The sequence below is a fragment of the Thrips palmi genome, unplaced genomic scaffold (assembly GCF_012932325.1).
Source record: "Thrips palmi isolate BJ-2018 unplaced genomic scaffold, TpBJ-2018v1 HiC_scaffold_2, whole genome shotgun sequence".
In the NCBI taxonomy this organism is placed as follows: domain Eukaryota; kingdom Metazoa; phylum Arthropoda; class Insecta; order Thysanoptera; family Thripidae; genus Thrips; species Thrips palmi.
In genome coordinates, this window is record NW_023144629.1 from 5,867,191 (window position 1) to 5,882,008 (window position 14,818).

Consider the following 14,818-nt stretch of genomic DNA (forward strand, 5'->3'; position numbering starts at 1 on the left):
AGGTGCGAGAGAGACAGCGGCGGCAACGACTCCGCAGGACTTTCAACTCGGTTTGTTCCAGCTGCGGGCGTGGCTGGCCGGCTCCCCCGAGGACTGCCGTGCGTGGAGGCTGCGCGTGAGCTGCGTGAGCGCGCTCCCCGAGGCCCTCCCCGAGGACGCCGAGACGGCCGACGTCCAGCTCGCCGTCCGCTCGCTGTCCGTGGACGCGCCCGACCTCCGCCAGCACGCCCCCGTGGGCGACGGCCAGGACGAGAGCCGCGCCGGCGGCGACCTGGTGGCGCTACGCCTGCCGCCCCACGCCGGCCGACTGGGCCTGGACTTCGAGGTGCACCCTGTGGGCGAGCACGGCGCCGTCCAGGACGCCCTCCAGGACGCCGTCGTCGTGGCCGCCAAGCGCAGCGCCGTGACCCTCGTCCGCAACGCCCCCGCCAACGCCGAGGCGGCGCGGTGACGAAGGACGGACGACGTCCATCCGTTCATCCCAACCCATCCCCCACCTGTAAAAAGTTGTTGCATCATCAATAAATATAGTACAATCACATCGCCATCCAAGTCACCTCACCTCGTCCAGTCAGTGTTAAGAGATGAATTTTCACCCAAGGCTGCCATTTGAATAAAGGCTTGGTCGTTCTTTAGGTTTTTATCGATTGTTGTGGGAGCATTGACAAGTTATGAGCAGGAATGCTCATTTTCACTTTTGGGGCAGTTCGTGTTTAGCGCTTCCTTTCGAATGGGCGCGGGGTACGATCAGGCTGGGCAATCAGACAAAAAAACATGTTTACGTCACTTCCCACATTTAATCCAAGACTTTCGGCCAGAAAAACACAGCGCTCCTTTTCTGTGACCCAAAAGCACACCGAAGACCCCTAATTTCTCAAAAAGGACGCATTTTTCAGCAACGTGAAGTGTTGGCCAACCTGCTGTGCGGCTTGTGGGTGCTGAAAGTAGGCTTATCGACTTTGGTGAGTTCGCCCCCTGAATTGAAGGTGGCGGAATGGAAAAACTCTCTGCTGAAGCGAGGAAAATCGAGGCCGTCGGGTGAAGAGATAATGCCAACGAGGCAGATGTGACGCCACGTGCAAGATTCAGTTATGTCACTGTGTAACTAAAACTGCAGTGTGACAGTTCGCTCACCACTTGTGTTCACCAACAATATGGCTTCGTCCAACCGAGGGATCCAGATTGGATCCGCTTGGTTCCAACGGAAAATAAATTTAAGGCCACAACATAGAGGAGTCCATCTAGTCACGGAGGAAATTCTCCGTCAAATGCCAGAAATAGGCCAGTTTTCCGTGGGCTTGTTTCATGTCCAAAGTAAGTATGGGCGACGAGGGGTCACTTAGGTTAGGTGTGAGCTAGTTTCAAGGATTTACTGTTTTGCTATGCTGCACCCAATTTTTATCAATGTGTTTCGCCCTTTGCGAGTTTATTAAATTTGTAAATATTTAATCACCTTAATCAACTTAGAATTTTAGATTAAATGTTGAAGTTTCTAAACACTTAACCTTTTTTTGTAATAACATTGACAGTTCTCATTGATGACTCTTCAACTTTCTTTTCCATTCTCTATTCATGATAACTTAAGGAATTTCTTCTTCAATAAAATTCCTTTTAAATAAAAAAATTGAATTTAAGTAGGCCCCTCAAGGTAGTCATGGCCTTTAATTATCATCATTGTTTACATGTAGAATGCACACATGTCCCACATTTATTTCATTCAACTTTTTGTTTACCTCCCTCTAATTTGATAGCTGTAATCTAGTTATACCTAAAGTCTACATGTTTTTCAATCTAATAATTCTTGATATTATAGTTAGTTACATCTTGCTATGCTTTCTGTTTCAGTTCTTCACACGTCAGCAAGTTTAGCTTTAAATGAAAGCTGGGATCCCGATGTTCGGTACGTTATTTTTAATGTTTCAAGCTGCCCTATGATAGCATTATTGTTCTCAGAAGACTCCAATTATTTATTATTAGTTATCAGTGGAGCCCAGTAGAACTGTGGTATTAACTGTTATACTTATGTAGTTTTGTAGAATGTATTCACAATGCAGGCTGTAGTGATCCTTCCTACTAACCCATCATATACTGTACAAACTGTGTATCACCTAATAATTTTTGCACGTATATTTACAGGGATGACATGGAAATGATGTTGAATAAAATAGTGCCTGAGGTGAGAGCTTTTTATCTCTTTCCTTATTTCTTTAATAGTCCTTTATGAGAGGATTTGTTTGAATCACAAGAATATGAGTGTTGATAAGATTGATTTGATTCGTGTTCTATCAACATATGCTGTCATAAAGTCTTGTGACCAAACAGATCCTCATAGTCTTAAGTTAACCACATTCTAGATTCATCTGAACTTTGTGTGTAGGTTCCACCTTCATTCATTCATTAATTCATTCATTCACTCATTTGTTTATTTCATTGCCTTGTAGTATTGCTAACATATAAACATGTGGATTAGAAAATGATATTGGATTCAATGTTTTAATTAGTACATGACCTCCCAATCAAATTTCTTTTCCCCTATCGGCTATCTGTATAAATTTTTGGGTAAAATCATTCTTTAGTTGCAATGGAAAGTCATCCTCTATTTTTACAGTATACCTTACTCCTTTAAATTTCTTGTACAATATGTTAGTATGATCTTTGTAGGTTTTTACTTAAATCAACATTTTTTGTTTTTCAAAGCAGCCTCAAACCCAGTGTATATTGGTAATCTTGGCATTTACTGGAATAATGAGGCTTCGTTAACTTGCTTCCTGTCATCTTAGAGGTGTTATGATATTTTATTTACATGACACTTGGTTGCGTTAGTAATGCACTGGTAGTCGATGCTTCTTGCTCCTTTTGTCTAGATTTTCAGATATGACACCAATACCAAACATACATGAGTTTTATTTCTTCAAAATTTATCACTTTAGTTTAAAACTTTGCCTCAAGTTTCACTATTAAAACCAATACCTGCGCCTATAATTCAAGTTTTATCTTGTCTTGAGCTGGAAGGGCTACCTTGATGGGAAACAAGATTATTCATTCGCACTATTTGTATGGAACATAGTAGGTCTAAATATTTTCTTCCCTTTCTACTCAAACTAAATTGCTTTGTTCTGAATTCCAGGGTTTGCCATACCGGCATTCATGTGAAGGGCCCGATGACATGGTGAGTCCATGTTGCCTCTGAACTATATGTTACTCTCCCATCCTTATATTTTTAGGTAATCTGTGACTGTTTTTTGTTTGTTCTAGCCTGCACACGTCAAAGCATGCTTCCTTGGGTCATCACTCTCCATCCCCATCACTGAAGGCAAGCTGAATGTGGGAACATGGCAAGGCATCTGGCTTTGTGAACATCGCGACCATGCAGGATCTCGGAAAGTTGTGGTCACTATTAATGGTTGTCTTCGAGATTCTCGAAGTCGCAGTCCTCTAAGTCCAGTTTCTCCAATGGCTTCAACTAGCAGCTAATGTTATCATATTGAAGAATGCATTAAAAGCGGGCTGTCACTGTGAATGTGTGAGTTGTTACCTGCAGCAAAATCATGGGGAACTATTCAATCAAATACTCTAGTTGTGTAGGGTCAATAGCATCATTTGCTCTTCTGTGACTCTTGCAGTCCCAACTCGCCGCTGATGTCAGGGTTTATTGAGTTTTGCAGCTCTTGTGTAAACAGTCATAAGTGTTGCTGAAATCTTTGTACTGTCATTCCAAATGAGTTCTTGTTAGTCATGTCAGTGTTCACCTCTGTGATTTTATCCCACTTAAGTGTAAATTTGCAAAGAGTTTTAGTACAAAGTGTGCCTAGTCAAACAAATGATAGAGTTGTGGTCATTGGTGTGAAAGAGACTCATATGAAGGACCTTGGAGCTACCCAACCCCTATTGCATGGGTTGCACAGGCCGCACAAGTCCAATTCATTGTCATTTCAAGGATAATGGGTGATTTTTCTGATACCTCACTCGCCGGTGCCTTGACACCACTTCTTTGCTCAAAATCCTTTACTCCCTCCTTATTTGAATTGCGTAATATTTGTGCTTAATTTTTCACTCTTGGTTTTATATCCAGTTGTTGTTGTTGATGTTGTTGCACCCTACCTGTGTAGATGGGGAAAGCGGATGTGAGCATTGAAGTCCATGTGTTTGGCCTTCCTGTTAATTTTGAGTGTGGTCTCAAAGACAATAATATTTCACCCTTACTTCTCTTTGATCAGTGTGATTAAGTCATGTACTTGAGGTGAGCTAGGAAACTTGCTTGTTTAGTTTTAAAGCAGCGCACAAACATGTCTGTCTCGCAAATGGTAAGAGATATGAAGCAAGTTGCCATGGACCATTTTAATAAGAAGTTAAAGGCACACTTATGACCGTTAGCCAAGTGCTTGCATGAACAGAGTTTACTCATTTATGCCGTTCCACTTAGAAATACAGATGTTTTACTTATAATGAGAATTTGGGGTTTGATGAGTTTTGAACCTTACAAGAGCTGAATATTTACAGGTTTAATTTCAGATGTCATTGCATCACAAGGAAGTGAAGCCTGCCATTGTTATTGTTAATACAACTTGAGCAACAACCACATTCCATTGTTTTTCTGTGTTAAAACTTTGTGGCATCACATTCTTAAAATTGACTACACGCCTGTAACAGTAGTTACAAATGAGTTGAGATCTTTAAAAAGTTGTTTACAGACTGGGAAAAAAATGAAATAAAGGATTTTATTGGAATCTTGGTGTTTGTTCAGTTTGTTTGGTTCAGGATGCTGGATAATTTGAAAACCCCCAAATTATAATAACTATAATAATAATTATTATTATACCATAATTTTATTATACTTGTAATGCCTTGGTTTGTGGTTAAGATTTGCTACCAAATCCCTTTTTTTCCATGGTTTCTCGAGCAATATTTTGAAACTTAGGCAACTTGTCAAATAACAGACGTGATGGTTTCTTTCTGGTGTTGCTTGCTTGAAGACCTAGTTGCTATGGCATTGGCATGGCTAGAATAGATTCCAGTGAGTATGTCTCCTATGTTGTTTCTTCCCATGGATGATAAGCGTGCATGAACAACTTGTTTCTATATGTTGAAGTATATATGAGTGTGATGGCCCGTGGGGGCTCATTGTAGATATAAGCATAATGAAATCAAATTATTATTGTATATTTTTTTGGTTTTTGTAAATTTTTTCTTGATCTTAATTGTGGGTGATTGAATTTGCAAGTTTTCCCTTGAGGTATTGTAATTATTGATCAGTATCAAATTCTTTCTCCTCCAGATGTCGCTTTTCATATATTTTTTCAAACTGCGGCTTACTTTAAGATCCTTTGGAAGGGTCATATGAAGTAATGATAGAAAGAAAATGGCAAACTTAAACTCTTTAAATAATAATGAAAAATGAATTGGCCTCAAAATTTCACTTTTTCGGTTGTACAATTGTTCATCCAGTGGAAGAAAGTAAATCTGTTAACTAAATTTACTTTGGTTTTATCCTTTCTTCTGTCTTTGAGAGAAGTTCTTAAAAGCAGCGCACACCAGTTTTGAGCATTACCAGCTACTAAGAGGTGGCTTTTAAACCATGCATAAATCATTTAGTGATATTTTATTAGGGGTTACTCAAGTTGCCATTCTCTACATTTCATTATACAATTGCGACCCTTAATAGCAAATTCTATGTTACTTAAGACATTCCATACTAAGTAGTTGAAGCTGTTAGGGGTTTCATTGTAATAATGTCCTTTTGAAAGGAATTTTGTCCTTTATAAATGGTATCATTTGCTCATCCAGTGCTATGTATGGCACACAACGGGTAATCTTGTTGCGATTTATGGAGACAAACATTGTATAAACTGTTGTACATTTTTCTAAAATGATTTTTTTTAAGGGCGTAGGGCATAGTTTGTAAGTTGCACTTTAAATATTATTCACGTTTTTATCATTTCTGCCTAGTTTCTCATGAGATGAAACATTCTGACAGCTAGTACTCTGTACTAATCAAGCATCTATGCACAGGGGGTGGCAAATTGTTGTGACTTTATTCATAGATGATATGTGTGTTCGTGTGTGTGCTTGTGTGTCATGTTGTCTTTTGAATAATGATAAGTAAACCTGACAATCACTGGGAATCGATCAAACCTCTGTTTTTGTTGTGTTTTTTTAAATGGTGTAAAACAGACATAAGTTACAATCTAGTCTCAGTCTCCCTGTACCTAAAAGATCAGTTGGTATAATGCCTGGTTCCTGGTTACAATTTGCCCTTCAATTTTCTATTTTATCCTACTGTGTGCAATTAAATTGAGTATTTGTTACCCCCTGGAAATACTGTCAGTTTGAGAATGAGGCCAGCTTTAACTCCTTTGACAAAGTTAGTGGTTGAAGTACCCCTGACGACTGAATCTTCTTCATTGTTTAATTTAAACTTGTAGTAATGCTTGTTGGTCTTTTAGGTGGCAAGCACTGCACACAAATTTCTTAAGCTCTCTTGGTGATGCTGAATAAGCCGATCACTTCTCTTACTGTGCTAGTCAATAAGATATAATGGTGTTTGCGCTGCAAGGTATATGGAACATTTGGCCTTCCAGGGAGAGTGATGAATAACATCTCTCTTTAGCTTATGGTCGTTTTCTAGTTCTGTTTATGTCCAGGTTTAACTTAATGAAATTATGCTCAGAAAACATTCTGTTAATGCTGTTCCCATAATTTGATTGTTTTTGTTAAAGGTGACTAGCTCTTCTCTTAAATTTATGTGTAAGGTCAATATTAATGAGATCCAAATGCATAGGTTCACTTTTATTATAAATCATGTAAATTGTTATTTAAAAATATGCCATACATTTTCTAAGAAAAATATAAATGCTGTGGTGTTAATGCAATTCGCATCATTGACCTTGTGGCTTATGGCGCTGGTGAAAGGTAGTATCTTCCTTGTCATGAGCTCATGAACCCATGAATCATCTGTTGAGTGGCCTAACTATCACTCTTACCATTAGTAAAACGAAGATTTTGATTATTCCATTTTATTTTTTAATTTGGTAGATGTAGGCTATGTTTAATAATTGTGAGCAATGTCTGTCTTTTTGTTTGTTTCTCAAGATGTTCGAGATTCTGTAAAATGCACTAGTTATTTCATAACACTCACTTTTTCTGTATTTGATTCAGGAATTTATTTTTCAGATATTTGCAATGGAGTAAATCCTATTGTGTCTGAAGAAAAATAATGTTCTATGAACAATAATTTGACCTAAGATGTAATTGAATTTGTTTCCAGGAAAAGAATTCTTGTCCCAATCACAGACATCACTCTGTTGGCTTCTGTGGGAACATGTACATTCCTCTTCAATGATGGACTTATGATACTATGCTATGTATGTGATTACTCTTTGTAGTTTGCATTTTTCTTTTTGAATAATTTCTTTAATGTAATACCTATGACCTAGTTCCACCCAGAAGACCAAGTAGTTGAGTTGTAACACTGGCTTGGGCTTGAAAGCTAGTGAAATGCTTTGTACCAAATAGACACATTGAGACTATCGCTATTTTTCATCCCTTTTGTTTGTTAGCGGGGAATGTGGATAATTAGTCTCACCAGTCGACATCTCCTGCCAACTAATATTCAATGCGGCCCTTGTCTTATTTCAAGTATCCTCTCAGAACTTGACCTTACCTTGAAGAAAGCATTAAGAAAATTTGTACATTTAATTGTGAATTGGTCCGCTGATGTGTTTTGTGATGGCATTTGAAATCAGGCATCGCTAGGTAAATGTGTCGTATTGGAACATGATGTAAGGAAAGTCTTGAGCTCTGTGTAACATTATGAAGAGCCTGAAGCTTGTGGAGACTTTGTTAAAGTGTTTGTATTCCACTTAAAATAATTTAAAACAAAAATTATTTAATTAAAGCATCAAATTAAGACTTACCAAAGAAAAATGGGACCGGTGAAGATAGTTATTCGATTAAATCCACTAGGTTAGGATGGTTCTGCCTTTCCTAGAAAATGCTGTGCTTTCTAGACTGTCATCCAAGTCCATGTCCTCCCCTCTCGTCTTTTGGAGGAAAATCAGACATTCCATCCATTCTTCCTTCTTTTCTTCTTCCTGCCTATTAGTTTAAACGAAGAAGAGCAGCAGCACAATGTTGAAAATTATGTCTTAAAACCTACTGTAATATGTAAATAATTGCAAGGACTTCAATATCAGGCTGGAACATGATGCACAAACTTTGATCTACCGACCATAAATCATTGTCAGGGATTGTACCTTATGGCACTCCCGAGTGTTCTGTGTACCAAGGCAGCTAAGTGTTTCATACTAATATTGATTTATAGGACAGTATGATGTGAGATGGTCACCCACTTAGAATATCTTACAGTACTGGAGGCATTTTGAATGGACTGAACGAATGTATGATTTTGGGTCATATGGATCTGGGTTTAGTGCTAACAGTTTCATTTACATATCTAATATTAAATGGATTTTAAAGAGCTATTTAATTCCTTTGTCAAAATATTTTCTTTTGCCATATTTGTGTACTTATTTTGAATAGACCAGCATTCTATCTATATTTCTCTGATCAACTGAACATGGTAGCCTGAGATCACCCCTTCTATCAAGCCAGATGAGCTTTCTTGTCTTTTCATACTGCTATCAATTACTGCTTGGGTTTGCTGTATGTGGATTAGAAAAAATTAATTAGCCGTTCATGACAGGGTTACTTCTGGTCACTTGAGTCACAACTAGGTGCACCCCTTGATCACCATGTGCTTTCTGAAAATCATACGTTGGTTTGGCCCTAAATTTGCTTGGACCTGGGCTGCCACACTGCCTTTTACTTCTAGGGTTAAAGAAACTCAGAAAAATTTATAAAAAAAAAAGTACTCCCTTGGTTGAAGCCACTAAGCTATTTTTTCTAATTGCACCTTTCCCGCATAATAAGTGAATCGTTTGAACTTAAAGTAACAGTTTTTGAGAGTGTCCTCATCTACGTCATCTATGTACATTGAAACAATGCGCTGTGGTTATGAATCTCAACACTTCTCATGTACATTTAGCTTTCAACAATTGTTGCTTTTGTTGACTTATTGTAAATTACAAGGGGTTATGTGATTTTGCAAGTAAATAAAACCTATTGACTTTGTTACAAAGTATTTAATTTTTTACTTGAAGAGAAAAACAAATCCTTATCCTTATCAGATTGTGACATGACTTAAAACATATTCTGGAGTGAAACCAATACGTCCGCAGTAAAATGGCTACACTGAAATAATGAAGAGAGTAATACAATTCTTCTTTGAAATATCTTAACTTACAAGGGCTGGTTGGAGCTAAAATCTTAGCGCCTCCTTCTAGAAGAGCTCTTTGACCTAGATAAAATAGACGTACATGAAAACAATGAAAACCAAGCAAGATAAAATATTCACTATCAATGACAATAGAAAAATGCAATTTACCTCTTTGGTCCTTTGACAAAGCACCAGTCAACATTTATTTTTTGACCCAAAATATCTGAGCCATCCAAAGCTTCACGAGCAGCTGCTGCCTCCTTGTATGTTTGGAATTCCACCAAAGAGTAGCCCTACAAATAACGAATGAATAGAAGAATTAAAACACAGCTTATCAACTAGTTAAGGCATGATAAACTAGAGCAAGATGATACCTTGAGGAAGCCAGTTCGGCGATCCAGATTAAGGTGAATATTTTTGATTTCACCAAATTCAGAAAACTTATCATGGATGTCATCCTCTTGTGCCTCCTCATGAACGGAGGTCACAAATAGAATCCAACCTTCCACCGCTATGAAAGAAAACAAGACAACTTTGTTCAAAATCACCAATGCAAATATGGTCACCATAGTACTGTATATTGTCACATACACAGCAAATAAAAAGAAATTCTCAGCAATAATGCGGAAAATAAATTGATGATTAACTCACATCTCTGCGGTCCTGGTTCTCCATCGTCATCATCAGTTTCCATTGTTTCATAGTTGCGGATATCTTCCCTGGCAGAATTCTCTTGCCCAAAGCCACGGCCCTTGCGCTTACGGACTCGCCCCTTCATGCGGGCAATACCCTCTGTAAAAACAAGACAGATCACAGGTAGTCAGGGTTATGCAGGCAACTACCTAACCTCAAAGGCACATAAACAAGAGCCTGACACGACATGGATTGATAAGGTTACGCGAAAGTAAACACGAAGTCGAGGTTAAGAAGTTGCACGTTTCCAGTGAAATGAAGTAAATAATCTTTTGACAATAAACTGAAGATGATATCATAGCGGTAATTATTCCGAATAGCGGCTCCACCTACTCGGGGCATATATTTGGTATCGGTAGATAGGTATTCATGAGTGCTGTGCGAAACGGCAAGAAATATGCGGCGCTCTTGAAGGATATCGCTGTAAATGCGTATCTACGTCTCTCACTTTAACCTCAAACAGAGCAGCCGTTTCGATGAATGTGCCAGTACCGGCCACTGACGACGTATTATTGTCTAAGAAAAATATAAGGGGGGAGGAGGACTACTTCATGGCCCCAAATGTGAACCAAAATATTTCCCTTCTATTGTGCGGTAAAAGTGTCCGGGCCCGGCTGCTGTTTAACAGTGGCGCCATCTTGAGCGGCTTCTGCAGGTGCGTCAGCCCTGTCACTTACACCGCACTAATAGAAGGAAATAATTTGGAGCGTATTTTAAGCCTATGAGTAGACCTCTTCCCCCTTATATTTTTCCTTAGACAATAATACGTCGTCAGTGGCCGGTACTGGCACATTCATCGAAACGGCTGCGCTGTTTGAGGTAAAAGTGAGAGACGTAGATACGCATTTACAGCGATATCCTTCAAGAGCGCCGCATATTCTTGCCGTTCGCACAGCACTCATGAATACCTATCTACCGATACCAAATATATGCCCCGAGTAGGTGGACCGCTATTCGGAAAAATTACCATCATAGCAAGTACGACACAACGCCGGTTTGAGCTCCAACCAAAATAAATAGCTTTCTTGTTCTTACCGTCTCCTTCATCGTCGACTTCGAATTCCTCGGCATTTTCAATGTCCAAAACATCTGCCATTTTGTAAACGTAAAAGATAGCTCTTCCGATAAAGATTTGTCAAGAAAAACGTTCACCAAAGACACGATATGATGTGATTTTCGCGTCAACTTCGGGTTTGGTTTACAGCGGGTGGGGGGGGGGGGGGGGAGGGAGGGGAAGACACATCTTGAAGTTAAGTGAAGGCCGTGAACTGCGGCGGGGGAAGTGACAAAAAGGGGCGGTCTTTTCAAAAGCATGGAGACAAGCTAGTAGCTCCAGTGAGTAGGATGATCTCATTTGGGAGAAAAAGAAGAAAAAACACTTGTGTCCCAGACAAAATACTTTATTTTATAATTAATTGGTTTATGAAATAGTCATTTCTATGAGTTGGTCAGTTAATATCACAAATTATCATTTCTATAAGTAGAAATGAGTACATGTTTTCACCACAGGTGGTTACATTCATAATCACACATAAATTGCATGGAAAACTTTAAAGATCTGTTAGGAAATCAAAACAGTAAACTCTACTATAAAACAATGTGAAAGACTAGAAAAAACAAAACAAGAATAGTATAATATTATTCTACAACAAAAAAAATTATAAAGAGTATTGACAATTACTCACTGCTACCATTTAGAAAAGAGCGTAATAAAAAAGACGCATAGCTCCATAGTCCATAGTAGTGAGTTTACAGGTTGAACAAAACCATATTGACATTTAGACTGCTAATACAAACTGCATTCATTGGGTCAGTTTGATACAGTATCTATAACAATTTTCTGAAACTTCTCAGCTGTAGTTGAGGCAAACAAGAAGCTTGATAGAAACTTATTAGGCCACATTAGATTTAATACTTTTTTTATGGAGTTAGGGGGGAAGAAAATCATTGGGATGCCAAAGCTGCCTAGGCCGTTGTATTTTCTTCCTTGAGTTTTGAGATTATTTGGCAATAGTAATCACCAAACACTGCTAGATTGTACTTGTAAAGACGAATTATGGAGGCTGTGGTTGAAAGCAGTTCAGGTCGTAGAGAGGTCATTCCAGGGGGTACTTGCTTGGGTACATTAGGCAGTGATGCCAGAGACTGGTACACAAATTCAGTAGTTCGCTCATCTGTAATTGAAAAAACATAATGTTGATCCAGAGGACTTGTTTGAAAGGCATATATATTGTGATTACTTACTGACTATTCTTCGAACATTGTGGTCTGGTCTGTGAATGTCCTTAATCAATTCGGAAAGAGACTGTTCGAATGCAGCATCTACAAAAACTGTTTGCTGAACTTGGTTGGATTCTGTTCCTTGGTTAGTATAGGTCTTCACAATACTGATCACCTGAACAGCTACACTCGGCAGAATGTTCTTAAGCGCCCTTGAAGGAAAAATATTCTTGTGATATTAAGTCAAATACATTGTAATACTGCAAAAGAATTAAAGTAAAATAATAAATCTTACTCATCATCTTTAACATCTTGCAAGACAATTTTAACATCATTAAGTAGCTTTTCTTTAAAGGAAGTACTCTGTTGCAATGCTGGTAAGGCAGCTCTTGATAAGGTGACAAGTAGGACAGTGCCTGCAATTACCAGTTGGTGAAGACGTTGCCCCAGCTCTCTGTGCCTCGCAGAATCCATAACAACAGTCTGGAAACAGTGAAAACGGAATAATCATCTTGAAAATCTCTCAATGTAAAGTATGTGGCTCTGAAAAAGTTCATACCTCTGGAAATTTTTCTGGGAGACCCCATGCAAACATCTCAAGATATGCATTGAGTACAATTTCTTTCTCTGAGCCATTAGGTGTTTTTTCTAAGTGCCTCCTAAGCCACTCTTTTGTAATCACCAGGCTGTCTGCGTGGGTTTAGAAAAATAAGAACAAAATTTAAAAAAACAAACCAAAAAAAAATACATGTAGTTTGATTAAAGATTTCAACATACCAATTCCACCCTGAAGAGCAAGTGCCTCAGCAAATTTTTTCTTTTCATACTCTACACTTTCACCCATTATATTAGTTCGCAGCATTTGAATACCAAAATTTGCAAAATCCAGCCTCATGAGAGTAAGTGTCTGAAACAGAGCAAGGAGATATGATGAAATATATCAAGCCATATGGCATGGGAATATGTCTCACTAACCTGCACTCACCTCAAAAACACCCTTAAAAATATCAATAGGATCTGAGATTTCTTTCAACTTTTGAATGTTTTCGTCTCTGGCTGGGGCACAAATTCTTCCCATGACATTTATTATATGCTGTGCATACCCCTATAATAGGAAGATAAATGCAGAAAATAATTATTTTAAGTTCTTCCGAGTACGCAAGTTTGTGAGTTTTGTAAAATTGATCTTACCAGAAAGTCTAAAGCACCATTCTCTGCTTGCTGTTGAATAAAAGGAACATCAATCATTTCGTTTATTTCCTGTATCATTTTCTCTTGCTGTGGAAGCACCAGTTCGAGCAATATCTAAAAACAAAAGAACAAAACATTGTCATGTACAAACCATGGTGTTACTTAACTGACATCTTTAAGAAGAACCAGCACTGTACCGTTTTCACCTCCTCGAGGAGAATCAAAGCACGAGTGTATACAGGCGGATCTTCTTCAAGTTCCTTGGAAAGCAAGTCCCAAAATGCTCTGTGTGCAGCATCCTTCACAGCTTTTTCAATGCTGGAATAGAAAAGGTTACAAGATTAAATCCCTGAGTAGGATAGATAGATATGACATTGATGAAACGAAGGGAAACCTGTTCTCAGGTGGATCATAAGGGGTCAGTTTAAAGTCTTGGTCTACAGCAATCTCATGGAAGAGCCTCATGTTTGTCAAGCCGTTGGCAGCAGACATTATTTCTTCCATTGTCACAAACTGTGGTGGTGATGGTGCAACTCCTGATATGCCGACAAATGGAGGAAGTCGTCCCGATGGCATTCCAAGTCTGGTAATGAGAAATAACAATGCTGATGATTAAATACATCTGAGAAGATGACCAAAAAGGAAACAAAACTCAGTGCGAAACTAACGCGCTTGTTGCAGAGGGAGGGGGTCTGCTAGCGGCACCTTGCTGTGAAGGTGAGTCATCCTCTTTGTTGGGTGAGGATGCATTATTTCCTTGCTTCCCATCCATTTCAAGAAATCTGAGAAACAAATTGAGTCTACCATTACACAAGGGAAACAAATGGGAAAAGAGTTTATGGAATGCAAAGGTCTTTTGGGACAGTAAAATAAGGTACATCCTAGACAAAGGACTTCAATACAGCAAAACAAAAAATAAATTGAAAATAAAATTTAAAACAATATTGTCAAGGTGAGGAAAACATTTACAACAAGAGGAAACGGTTCTATAGTTATTTCTATGCAAGCAGAGGACATCAGAATTCGACAGATACTTAAACCAGTCTGTGATGAAATAGTTAAAAACGGTTGCAGGAGGAAATCTAGCAAAAGCCATTTGGTTTCAGCAAGTTAAATAAAGAAAACGTATAAGAGAAATATCAGTCGGATTCTGCTGAGATGAGAAATCGAATCAAAGCATGACTCACTTATCAAAGGTAGGCACAAAATAAATCTGCTAACAATCACGAGAATTTAGTCTGTTCGTAGAAATAACCCAGATTCCTACTCCTCCGAGCTTTTCCCCACTTCCTGGTTTCAAAACAAAAGTGTTGAGTGTTTACAAGAGGGATTGGCGTTCGCTTTCGCAGGTGACTGCTAGGAGGCTAGAAACGGTCGGTGTGGTATGAGAAACACAGCGCAACGTGTTGGTACTTCCCCGCTCCCCCCTTCTTGCTCCCG

General features: G+C 38.8%; 3 protein-coding genes across 6 annotated transcripts; 1 reads left to right on the forward strand and 2 right to left on the reverse strand.

The window, feature by feature from the left end:
- Positions 1–921: 921 nt before the first annotated feature.
- Positions 922–4,727, forward strand: LOC117646823 (UPF0047 protein YjbQ). The gene is made up of 5 exons (XM_034388060.1): positions 922–1,314; positions 1,846–1,900; positions 2,137–2,176; positions 3,128–3,169; positions 3,256–4,727. Exons 1-5 carry the CDS (start codon positions 1,155–1,157, stop codon positions 3,472–3,474), a joined length of 516 nt encoding a protein of 171 aa, XP_034243951.1. The 5' UTR covers positions 922–1,154; the 3' UTR covers positions 3,475–4,727.
- Positions 4,728–9,120: 4,393 nt separating this feature from the next.
- LOC117646824 (RNA-binding protein 8A) lies at positions 9,121–11,176 on the reverse strand. Of its 3 annotated transcripts, none has more exons than XM_034388064.1 (5): positions 10,416–10,526; positions 9,926–10,066; positions 9,649–9,785; positions 9,443–9,567; positions 9,121–9,355 (listed from the first exon to the last, which is right to left on the reverse strand). In XM_034388064.1, exons 2-5 carry the CDS (start codon positions 10,050–10,052, stop codon positions 9,325–9,327), a joined length of 420 nt encoding a protein of 139 aa, XP_034243955.1. In that variant the 5' UTR covers positions 10,053–10,066; positions 10,416–10,526; the 3' UTR covers positions 9,121–9,324. The 3 variants fall into 3 exon arrangements, with proteins under 3 accessions (XP_034243955.1, XP_034243954.1, XP_034243953.1); XM_034388063.1 differs by having other exon boundaries at positions 10,301–10,436; XM_034388062.1 differs by lacking the exon at positions 10,416–10,526 and adding an exon at positions 11,003–11,176 and having other exon boundaries at positions 9,126–9,355.
- Positions 11,177–11,351: 175 nt separating this feature from the next.
- Positions 11,352–14,719, reverse strand: LOC117646841 (T-complex protein 11-like protein 1). 2 transcript variants are annotated; one of them, XM_034388095.1, is made up of 11 exons: positions 14,566–14,719; positions 14,047–14,160; positions 13,773–13,961; positions 13,576–13,696; positions 13,379–13,492; positions 13,173–13,292; positions 12,965–13,094; positions 12,747–12,877; positions 12,483–12,670; positions 12,212–12,399; positions 11,352–12,141 (listed from the first exon to the last, which is right to left on the reverse strand). In XM_034388095.1, exons 2-11 carry the CDS (start codon positions 14,148–14,150, stop codon positions 11,933–11,935), a joined length of 1,494 nt encoding a protein of 497 aa, XP_034243986.1. In that variant the 5' UTR covers positions 14,151–14,160; positions 14,566–14,719; the 3' UTR covers positions 11,352–11,932. The 2 variants fall into 2 exon arrangements, with proteins under 2 accessions (XP_034243986.1, XP_034243988.1); XM_034388097.1 differs by lacking the exon at positions 14,566–14,719 and adding an exon at positions 14,419–14,531.
- Positions 14,720–14,818: the final 99 nt, after the last annotated feature.